The 12,050-nt window shown below is 37.1% G+C and overlaps 1 protein-coding gene across 1 annotated transcript in view; it reads left to right on the top strand.

Moving 5' to 3' along the window:
• Positions 1-12,050, top strand: part of HDGFL3 (HDGF like 3) — a 59,803-nt gene that overhangs the window by 32,965 nt on the left and 14,788 nt on the right. Inside the window, exons 2-4 of the mRNA XM_045561583.1 lie at positions 5,763-5,839; positions 11,132-11,270; positions 11,599-11,757. Of these exons, the coding sequence (XP_045417539.1) occupies positions 5,763-5,839; positions 11,132-11,270; positions 11,599-11,757 (375 nt within the window). The remainder of the gene's footprint in view (positions 1-5,762; positions 5,840-11,131; positions 11,271-11,598; positions 11,758-12,050) is intronic.

Below are 12,050 nucleotides of genomic sequence, written 5' to 3' on the forward strand. Positions count from 1 at the left end.
CTTTGCTCTGTGACACATGGTTCATTGATTTCAAAGATGGATTTGTGATGGTGCAGTAATCCTCAGGCTGTTGCCATAATGTTTAGGTAAGAAGGTCTGCAGGCTTCTTCAAGAAAATGGATGCCAGAGCCTTTTTATTGCCCTCTAAGCTACAAATGTATGTCTTTCCCTATTTGTAGTCTTTTCTTGGATTTAAGGTGCTTATAGGACCTGTAATGGAGATGGTTTGGAGACATTGGTAATTTCATACCTGGAGTTCAAGGAAAGGTTAGGGCTAGAGGTGGAGACTTGGGAGTCCATAAAAATAATGGCAAAAGTTGAATTCATTTAAATAGACAGGATTACTTGGAAAGAAAACATCGTTTGAGAGGAGATGAGATCCTGGAATGAAACCTAGAGAAACATCCAAAATTACTACGAGAATGGAAGGAGAAATACCAGAGAAACAGATTCGGAAAAGTAGTTAGAAAAGAAGAAAATCAGACAAGAGTAAAGATGCTTCTCAATGTGTGATGGAGTTACGTCCTGATGAACCTATTGCAAGTTGAAAATATAATAAGTCAAAAATGTTTTTAATACACCTAACCAAGCATCACAGCTTAGCCTAGCCTACCTTAAATGTGTTCAGAACACTTACATTAACCTAAAGTTGGGCAAAATCATCTAGCACAAAGCCTATTTTATAATATAGTGTTGAATAGCTCATGTAATTTTTTGAATACTGTGCTGAAAGCGAAAAACAGAATGGTTATATGGGTACTTGAAGTATGGTTTCTACTGAATGCATATCAATTTAGCCTTATCATAAAATCAAAAAATTGTAAGGCGAATCATCGTAAGTCAGGGACTATCTGTAGTGATGTGGAAACCAAGGGAGGAGAGTTTTAAGGAGGAGGTTAATTAAGAATGATAAGGGGCCGGGTGCGATGGCTCACGCCTGTAATCCTAGCACTCTGGGAGGCCGAGGTGGGTGGATTGTTTGAGCTCAGGAGTTCGAGACCAGCCTGAGCAAGAGCAAGACCCCGTCTCTACTAAAAATAGAAAGAAATTATATGGACAACCAAAAATATATAGAAAAAATTAGCCGGGCATGGTGGCGCATGCCTGTAGTCCCAGCTACTCAGGACGCTGAGGCAGAAGGATTGCTTGAGCCCAGGAGTTTGAGGTTGCTGTGAACTAGGCTGACGCCACGGCACTCTAGCCCGGGCAACATAGTGAGACTCTGTCTCGAAAAAAAAAAATTGCTTCTATTTCTTTGTCAAATTTATCATTTTGTTCCTGGATTATTTAGTTTTCTACTCATATTTTTTTGGATTTCCTGAATTTTTTAAAGAGGATTATTCTGAATTTTCTACCCGACATTTCATAGATCTTCAATACTTCTTGTTACATTGCTGGAGTTTTGGTGGTTTCTTGTGGTGTCAGATTTCCCGAGTTTTCAGAATCTTTGCATCTTTATGTAATGACTGCACACTTGAGGAGACAGCCACCTCTTCCAGTTTTTGCAGATGTTCTTTGATAGTGTTAGATCTTTACTACTAGTATAAAAACTTAAACACTACCCTGTTATTTCTTCCCATTCTGGGGAGGACTTAAAGTGAGCACCAGAACTAAAACACTACACTGGAATTAACTCATGACCCTGCCATTGTTTCTGGGAAAGATTTACAGTGAACACTGGAACTTAAATGGGGCTCCAGAACTAAATTTCTGCCCTGCTGTTGTTTCCCGGTCAGGAAGACTTAAGTAGGCACTGGTACTTAATCCTGACCCTTCAGTTGTTTCCAAGCTAGGGGAAGGCTCCTTGTAAGCACCTGAGCTTTGTGGAAAATCTGGCCTGGTATTTGGTCCTTCCCATGAATTGTGCCCATGGTAGCACTGGCCATTCTTTTCAATGGGGCATCCATGCTTACATAGCACAGAGTACCTAGATCCGGGTGCTCATCACTGCAGTCAGCACCCCACTTTTTGTCCCTAATTCATCTCAGATGGTTCAGCTCTCTGGAACTTTCAGTGGTTCGCATGAGATGGGACCAGGGTGAGCTTCCCATGAAGATTTCCAGACCAGTGGGGAGATGGAACATCCACCTCCAATTCTTTCTTTTCACCTTGGAAACCATGGGTCTAGGGAAATTCTCTGTAAGTAGCATTGTGCCAGCTTGTGGGTAGCGGGTGCAATCCAAAATGACTATTTTCTTTTACTGGTTGTAGCTTCTCTTAATTTTGTGGGCCCATGGGATTTCTCTGCTTCTCTCCTGAGTTCTGGTTAACTCAGGATGGTATTTTTGTCTTTGAATAGTGTCCAGTTGTATTTTTGTGGGGGGAGTGATGCTGGGGGATCTTCTGTTCCTCCATCTTGCTGACATCACTCCACATGCTCATTTTTAATATAGAATATAGATACACAGATATTGATACAGAGTTCTGGGTTGAAAGGGTTTTTCTTTCAATACTTTAAAGATGTCATTGCATTTCTTTCTAGTCTCCATTATTTCTGATGAGCAGTCAGGGAGAGTTTTACCATTGATTGACTGTATGTAATCTTTCTTTCTTTCTTTTCACAATTTTCTCTTTGTCATTTTTGTTTTTAGCACTTTGATTGTGATGCACTTAGCTTATATTCAAAATTCATAGTCTGATAAAGGGGAATAGATTGAAAATAGAGTAGTACTGGGTAAAAAGTGCAGCAATAGAAGCATATACAGCATTCAGCAGTTGTGGCAGTGGAACAAGAAGTTCTGCATTGGGAGTCTGGTAAGGCTTCACAAAAGAGATGATTTTAAAAATGTGTCTGAACACAGCCATGCCACAGGGCAGGCAGGAACAGTAGGGGAAAGTCAAAAGTCAGTCAATAGGACTTGGGCAGTAGGGCTTCGTAAGCCACGTAAGGAAAAGCTCTTTCTGTAGGGGCTCTGATAGCTAATAACAGAAACAAACTACCTATCATTTATTGAGCACCTGGTGCGTGCCAGGGATTCTGAACCACCCTTCATTTGATGATCACATCAACTCTATAGGATGGGTGTCATTAGCTACATGTGAAGAGATGAAGAAACTGCAGTTGTGTGACTGGTCCAAGGTCATACAGCCAGTAAGTGACAGAGTTAGGACTTATACCCACGTGTGGCTTCCAGAGAGTGACATGGCCATCACAGCTACCTGATTTACCATGAAGCTAATGAAGCTTAAATTTCAGGGTTCCTCACTTGCTGGACCACTCTGAGTGCCAGGAGTTTTAGTGTTTGAGGTGGAGAGGGGAAGCTAAGTTGTAACCAGAAAGCATTTCTATGTAAGCATTTCTGGGAACTTGCCTAAAGAGGTCTCAGAAGAAAAGTGCTGACAATTTTCTTGTGTTTTATTTTATTTTATTTATCTTTTTTTCTCCCCCTCACCCCTGCCCATTGTGGTTTATTTTCTTATATGTCTCTGAAAGATTAGGAGAAGTTCAGCCATCAGAGAAGACTACATGAAAGAAAATAGCATGCTTATAAACAACTCCATGTAGTTTCATATTGCTGAATCATGGCATGAGGAGAGGAAAGTGACAGGAGTTTAGATGGTCAAGGACTACTCTTGAAACATTCTAAGGAATAATGTATATATAACTATATAATCTAAGGAATTTGGGCTTTATCCTATCAGATTCTCAACCTCAGCTGTCAATAAGAATTGGTTGGTCTGGGGAAAGCCTGAAATATCTTTATTTTTTAAAAGCTACAGAAGTAATTCACATGCACAGCTAGAAATGCTGTAAACAGTGAGAAGCTTAGGAAGATTTGAATCGAGGAAGTGACATAATTAAATGTGCATTTAGCTGGGAAAACTGGATAGCCACATGTAGAAGACTGAAACAGGACCCACAGATTTCACCTCTCACAAAAATCAAATCACGGTGGATAACAGATTTAAACCTTAAATGGGAAACAATTAGAATTCTAGAAGAAAATGTAGGAAAGACTCTTACAGACATTGGTCTAGGCAAAGAATTTATGAAGAAAACCCCTAAGGCAATCGCAGCAACAACAAAAATAAACGACTGGGACCTGATTAAATTAAAAAGCTTCTGCACAGCCAAAGAAACAGTCATGAAAATAAACAGACAGCCTACAGAATGGGAAAAAATTTTCGCATACTACACATCAGATAAAAGACTGATAACAAGAATCTATTTAGAACTCAGGAAAATCAGCAGGAAAAAATCAAACAATCCTATCAAAAAATGGGCAAAGGACATGAATAGAAATTTTTCAAAAGAAGACATAAGAATGGCCAAAAAACATATCAAAAAATGCTCAACATCCCTAATCATCAGGGAAATGCAAATCAAAACCACAATGAGATACCACTTAACTCCGGTGAGAATGGCCTTTATCAAAAAATCCCAAAACAACACATGTTGGCGTGGATGCGGAGAGACAGGAACACTCATACACTGCTGGTGGGAATGCAAACTAGTGCAACCCCTATGGAAAGCAATATGGAGATACCTTCAACAGATTCAAGTAGACCTACCATTTGATCCAGCAATCCCATTATTGGGCATATACCCAGAAGAACAAAAGTCATTCTTTAACAAAGACACCTGTACCCGAATGTTTATAGCAGCACAATTTACAATCGCAAGGATGTGGAAACAACCCAAGTGCCCATCAATCCACGAATGGATTAGTAAACTGTGGTATATGTATACCATGGAGTACTACTCAGCTATAAGAAATAACAATGATACGACATCTCTTTGGTTCTCCTGGAGAGAGCTGGAACCCATTATACTAAGTGAAGTATCCAAAGAATGGAAAAACAAGCATCACATGTACTCACCAGAAAACTGGTTTCCCTGATCATCACCTAAATGTACATCAGGGAAGGATACCAATTGGATATCAGACTGGGATGGGGGGTGGGGGGAGGGGATGGGTGTATGCCTACATGATGAGTGCGTTGCACACCCTCTGGGGAATGGTCATGCTTGAAGGTGCAGACCCGGGGAGGTGGGGGGGGGGAGGGGATGGAGGTATGACTACATGATGAGTGCCAGGTGCACTGTCTGGAGAATGAGAACGGACGCGCTTGGGACTCTGACTCGGGGGGATGGGTGGGACATGGAAAATGTATATAACCTAAACTTATGTACCCCCATGATGAGCTGAAATAAAAAAAATATATATATAAAATAAAAAAAAAATAATTAAGATAAAAAAAAATAAATAAATAAAACTTTTTTTCAAAGAAAAAAAAAATAAATAAATAAATGTGCATTTAAAAACAAAATTCTAGTTTAAAAGAGTGATAAGAGAGACTTGTAGTAGTCCAGGCAAGAGACGATGTCTTTTAATGTCTACATAATATTTCATCAAACTAATTTTTTATAATTCTCCTATCTTAAAATGTTTATATTTCTGGTGATGTATATATATTCACTATTACCCCGAAAAAGTACATCTTTTTGTTTCTTTTTTGTTTATTTGTTACTCTTTAAAATTTTTCACTAGGACAGATTCCCATGAGTAACTCATTGGAGCAAAGGAAATAAGTAGTTTGGGCTCCTGGTTATGAATTATCATAATAGTTATAATCAATTCATAGTGTTAACTTCCATGTGGTGGGCCAAATATGACCTTTAGAATCATTTTGTAAGGTTCAAGAAAAAAGAAAAATTATTAGGATTTTGATTAATCTTGTTTTGAAATTAGCAATAAATTATTAGAACAATAATCTTATGTTTATGGTAACCACTTAATAACTAAATTTATCTTTAATAGATTGATGAACTCCCAGAGGGAGCTGTGAAGCCTCCAGCAAACAAGTATCCCATCTTCTTTTTTGGCACCCATGAAACGTAAGTTAACAAAGAAAAGTTTCAACAGCTCTAACTTGATTCTGCTAGACTACATTGTTTATAGACAATCTTATATGTTGTTAAAAATCATTATAATCACGTATATAAAATTACCAAGCTTAATAATGTATTTTTCTTAATGTAAATATTTTTCATCATAGACATCTTTATAACTAAAAGCATATCTTTGCTTTTGAATGTCATTTCCACTTCTTTTTAAATAAATGTTAGTCTTCACCCAGAATTCTCCTTGAGGATACTTTTAAGTCCTTGGGTGGTTCTTTTACCACTCCCAGTAATTTCTTTTGTAGCTCTTGTATATTTCCCTTCCAGAGAAATTTTTTCTATTCATATTTCACAAAACAAAGTTATGTTTTCTTAGGCTCTTTCACCGTGTAGGACCGTGAAGGAAACACACCAGCTTTTTAAGGGTTTCTAACTGTATTGGTTAGCATACAGGCTAAAGAGCTATGCTAAAGGAATCTACAAATGCAATGTCTCAAAAAATATAGAAGTTTCTTTCTTTCTTTTGAAGTAATCCAGAAGTAGGCAGATAGATCAGGATGGATAGATTCCTCCAAGGACCCAAGTTTCTTCTGTCTTGTCCTGTCATTCCCTGGGATGCTGCCTTTGTCTGCATATTAAAACAAAAAAGCTGGCTCAGCAGCACGTGTGCATTTTCCAGACAGAGGGAAGGAGGAAAGAGTAAGGTGAAGAACGCTAATTCCTTGTGAGGAAATGACAAGGAAGTTGCATACAGTAATTCCTCACTAATGTCAATAAGTTCTTGGAAACTAACTTTAAGGGAAACCATAGACAGCAGTTCCTTAAATAACATCATTCATTCAATGTCATTTTGCTTAAAGTCACAATTTCCAAAAGCCTATCAACAGCGTTAGAGGATTTACTGTATATGGTTGACACTTGCATTCATTCCAGTGGCAAGAACTCAGTCATGTGACCGCATCAAGCTACAAAAGCTAGGAAACAACAGTCTCTGGCTGGGCAACTCTGTATCTTACTTTAAAAATTGGGAGGAATAATCCATTAATGAAAGAAATCAAGAAGAGAATGGAAACTAGGGGACAGTTAGCAGTCTTTGACACACTAAGAATGTATATGGTTACTTACAACAAGGAAACAAATGGAATAGAAATTGCAAATGGGAGTAAAAGCTAAAAACTATCACAAAATTTTGTAAGTCTTCAAATTCAGGGTTATCTCTTATATTCATCTGAATGTTAGTAAAGCCTGGCATGAACTTTTTGTTAACTTGCTGTCTCTGTCACTCTGACATCTTCCTCATTCTCGCCTTGAAAGAGAGCCAGAGAGCCAGAGGAGGGCTCTCCAAGACAGATTTATTTCTTCATGTGAGAAATAGGTGTGTTTCTTTCAGGAAGTTAGTTTTATTCTCCTTTGTATTATTTTTATGTAATAGACACTGTGGACTATGTAACTTACCATGTTTTCTTCCTTAGAGAGGTTGCTAGAAAGCTTCGAAATAAATATTTTACCTATGTTAATGCTTAGGACTTTATGATACATATTTTTATATTTTCCTCATTGCTGCCCCTATTTTTTGTGTATACTATTGTTTTGCTTTTTCTTTAGGACTTATCTCCAAGTGATCTCTTTACTGGTTGTATTGTAGTCCATGTGTGATTTTTTTTTTTTTGGCTGATTCAGTCATCTAAAGGTAGATTTTAAAGTATCTGGAGGAAAATGAACCTCCAAAAACTTGCCATAACATTGGTTTTGCTGAACTTTTACTAAGTATTCGGTGTCCCTGAACCTGAGATTATACTTGCCCTGGCAAGTGCTAATGTTTACCCTCTCTGTGAAGGGCAGCGATCACGTCAGTGTTGCTTAATCCTATATACACACACAGTGCTTAGCACAGTGCTTGGCCCAGGGTAGGTATTTTAAAAAATAGCTGTTGATTAAATTAAAATTAATTAAATGAAAGAAATAAAGATGAGGAAGAGTATGTAGAAGGTGATGAACTTAACAAAAAGGCTGTATTCAGTTTAGCTAAAGGAGTACTCTATGTAGGACCAGTATTTTCCTCAAAACATGGCTTTGAATCTGTTCTAATTCTCAGGCAGATAGGTGACTGGAGCCTCAATTCTTCTGCTCCATATAACATAACCCCACTAGTTTTAGTTTGGACAATTTTCAAGGAATCCTTGACCAGGAAAAAAAATCGTCCTTAGCACATGTAGCTTTTAACAATTTTATTTTCTGTTGTACCCTTTAATATTCGTAAAACATATAGCAAAGTTAACCAATTGAGTGGGGATTTGACTTATAAAATTATCTATAATCCAGGAAAAAAACAGGATTGTCTATCAAAAATAACTTGTTTTAGAATAGTTCATTCAGGGTCCTTCTTTCTAGCAACAACTAAATTGGCCAGTTGTCAGTTAAAATCATCCATGGGATCATCCTACAGCACGTGTTATAAAGAAAAAAAACAAAACAAATAAATAAATCCATTCCTGGGGAATGATAGTAAAAACGTATCATTTATTCATAAGAAGATGTTTTCTGTTCTCTGTAACAGGCAGACCTGCATCTCATATATCCAAAAGTGGTATCCAAAATTGAGACAAGATAAAAATAAGGAAGGCCAGAATTTATTAACTGTTTCATCCAAAAATAATAACCATTAACCCTGATGTTGAGGCATTGTTAAAGTAGAGGCAAGCTCTGGTTAGCATCAGCAGCTGATGTCAGTATCGGGCAGCTTATCCCACAGTTATTTCCTATGCATAGAGTCAAAGGCTAGAGAAGGTCAAAAACCAGAGTCTTAATTCATGACAAATTTCTCTAAAAGTGAAATTGCCATACACACATTTCTTTCTTATGTTCAGTTTGTCAAGCAAGACTTTGACATGTTTGTTATTAATATGTTCAGTAACCTAATGAATTATTTCTGGGTTCAATGAGATGTAATCATGCTGAGCAATTAAAGGTGAGCAATAAGGAAAGGTTTGTTGATTTCTAAACAGCTCTGGGGTCAGAAAGCTTCCCTGGGTGTTTTTATCAACTTGAAGTTTTTGATCAGCTGGACCATATGAGGGATCAACACTGAGTCACAGTCAAAAAATGGAATTTACAAAGATCAACAGTAAACTGTTAATGTATTGTCTGAAAGCTTTTAATATCTTCTCTTTGCTAATAATTTCCAAATTTGTATCTCCAGCTTAGACCTTTCCCCTGAACTCCAGAATTACCTCTCCAGCTGCCTACTTGACATCTTCACTTAGATGTCTAACCAGGATTTTAAACTTAAACATTTAAAACTGAGCTTTTTACCCCCAAATCTTGTCCTCCTAAAAACCTTTGCATTTCAGTAAATATCAACTCTGTTCTTCTTATGTCTCAGTCTAAAACCTTGGAGATATCCTCAACTCCACCCTCTCATAGGCCATATCCAGCCCATCAGCAGCTCTTTCTTGAGAATGAAATTGGGATCTGACTGCTTCTTACCGGTCGTACTGCTGATAGCCTGGTCTAAGTCACCACCATTACTTCGTTAGCCTTCTAATTAGTCTCCCTGCTTCCACCATAGTATCCACCCCTTCACTCTATTTCCAGCACAGCAACCAAAGTGATCCTATTAACACATAAATTGTCACTTCTCTTCTCAAAACCTTTAGTGGCTTCCCTTCCCACTCAACCTTTATAGTGTCCTCCAAGGCTCAACATACTCTGTTACCTCTCTGACCTCATCTGCTGTGGTCTTTCTTCACTCATTTTACTCTATCCACACTAGTCTCTTCTGTTTCCCAGGCATACTAGGCATTGTCCCACCTCAGGGCTTTTGTGCTTGTTCTTCCTTCAACCTGTTCTGTTCTTCCCTGATAACTGCATGAGTTGTTCCTTCACCTACTTTAGTTCTTTACCTTAGATGTTCCCTTTTTGGTGAGGCCTGCCTTGATCTGTGTATCTAAAATTCTAAAATCCACCGCAAGTTCTTTCTATCCTTCTTCTCTGCTTTTTATTTTATTTTTTTAGCACACATACTACATATTTATACTGTACTCTTTATCTTTTTTATTGTCCACACTCCCGCCTCTAGCACTAGAATGTGTGCTCCAAGAGGGCACAGATGTTTGTCTCATTGTTCCCTGTAGAATCCTTAGCCTACAACATTATAAATTTTCAATCAATATTTATTGAAGGAATGAATAAATGAATCTTAGTTTGAAGTGTAAGCTTCAGGGATGTCAGCCAGAATTTGGGCCTCCACAGCCTTATTCACCAGGTTAATATCATAGATAATAATGCTAAATACTCTGGTTTGAATGCTCAGATCTATTATCCATCCCCTGTATTTATTCTAACTCATTTTTTCTTGGTTATGATTAAGTTAGGATAGGTTTAAATTGGATAAGATTCTGTTTTGCCACTTCGCTCTTTTTTTTTCTTTTTTTTGCTTAGTGCGTTATTAAACACTAATGATTTTTCAATTTATGGAAATAATAATGAATAAATATACTAATGTGGCACAGTAGTCCCCCTTATCTGTAGGGAATATGTTCCAAGACTCCCAGTGGATGCCTGAAACCACAAATAGTACTGAACCCTATATTTACTATGTTTTTCCATCTGGTAACAGAAGCCACTGCTAAGTGTGAGCAGGTAGTGTAAAGAACATGGACATGCTGGACAAAGGGATGATTCACATCCAAAATAGGACAGCATGAGATTTCATCATGCTACTCAGAACGGCAGGAGATTTAAAACTTATTAATTGTTTATTTCTGGAGTTTTCTGTTGAAAACTTTCAGATCGCAGTTGACTATGGGTAACAAAACAAATAAAAGTGAAACCACGGATAAGGGGGGATGACTATATATAGAGTTAAAATATTTTTTTATTCCAGAATTTATATTTTTACTGTGAATCTTACAAAACCCTTACCTATGGCAAGATTTACATTGATAAATCTTAGTTAAGATGATGACTTACGTGATCAAAGTAGACATCCATAATTCTACTTGTGTAACTAAAAATCAGTTTCAAAACAAAGAAGATATTGGTAATTTAAAAGTAAAATCAAAGTAGCACCAACAATCCAGGGTTGCTGGCTTGTATGCTGAGCTATCTGTTTTTTCTGCCTTGAAATATATATCTAAAACAACTTGTAATATGTGCCTAACTCAGAGGGTTTATATGTACTTTAAATTTGTTTACTCTAATATGCTCTGACATCTTATTTGATACTGATATTTAAAATACCTTACGTTTGAAGGTCACCATGTCAGTTCTAATATATCTCTGCAGTGCATTTCTAGGTCCCAAAGACCTTTTTCCATATAAGGAATACAAAGACAAGTTTGGAAAGTCAAACAAACGGAAAGGATTTAATGAAGGATTGTGGGAAATAGAAAATAACCCAGGAGTAAAGTTTACTGGATACCAGGTAATGGTTTAGTTCATTCTCACTTGCTAAATCTCATTTCTTTGGTTTTAAATCTTTTTCAGATCTTTCTTATACGTCTTTGCTACTAATAGTTACCTTGTAGTCAGAATTCTTTTTGATTCCAGTAGCATTTTGGACTAAATGTAACTCTTACCCAGTAGGGTTCAAATCCAGTGGCCACTGGAAAATTGAGTTTGATAGCCCTTTATTTTGAAAATCTTAAGAGTAAACTGAACCCTTTAAAATTAAAATAGGTTCTTTTCACAGTCTATGTTCACTGCTGTTTTTTTTCAAAAATGTAATTAGCTAATATTTTATCATTTCTTAGGCAATTCAGCAACAGAGCTCTTCAGAAACAGAGGGAGAAGGTGGAAATACTGCAGATGCAAGCAGTGAAGAAGAAGGTGATAGAGTAGAAGAAGATGGAAAAGGCAAAAGAAAGAATGAAAAAGCAGGCTCAAAACGGAAAAAGTCATACACTTCAAAGGTTACTGAGAAACTTCCCATTGTTATTAATGTTACATGCATAGTCATCAAAAGTTTTTAGAATATTTTCAATTTGTTTATTGAGCATGTAGAAATATACTAGATTCATTGGAGCCTTTGCATTTAGGGATAATCATATAGCAGAGGGAATAATACAAGTAACTGTAAATGTTTGGAGAATCTGGCTATTGACTCCTTATGGCTGATTTCGCCCTGAAAATAACACTTCCTTAGTTGGAGGAGGACTGTTCTTTAGTTAAGGACATATGAATAGCTGTGCCTCCTACAATAACT

Source organism: Lemur catta, chromosome 9 (assembly GCF_020740605.2).
Source record: "Lemur catta isolate mLemCat1 chromosome 9, mLemCat1.pri, whole genome shotgun sequence".
NCBI lineage: Eukaryota > Metazoa > Chordata > Mammalia > Primates > Lemuridae > Lemur > Lemur catta.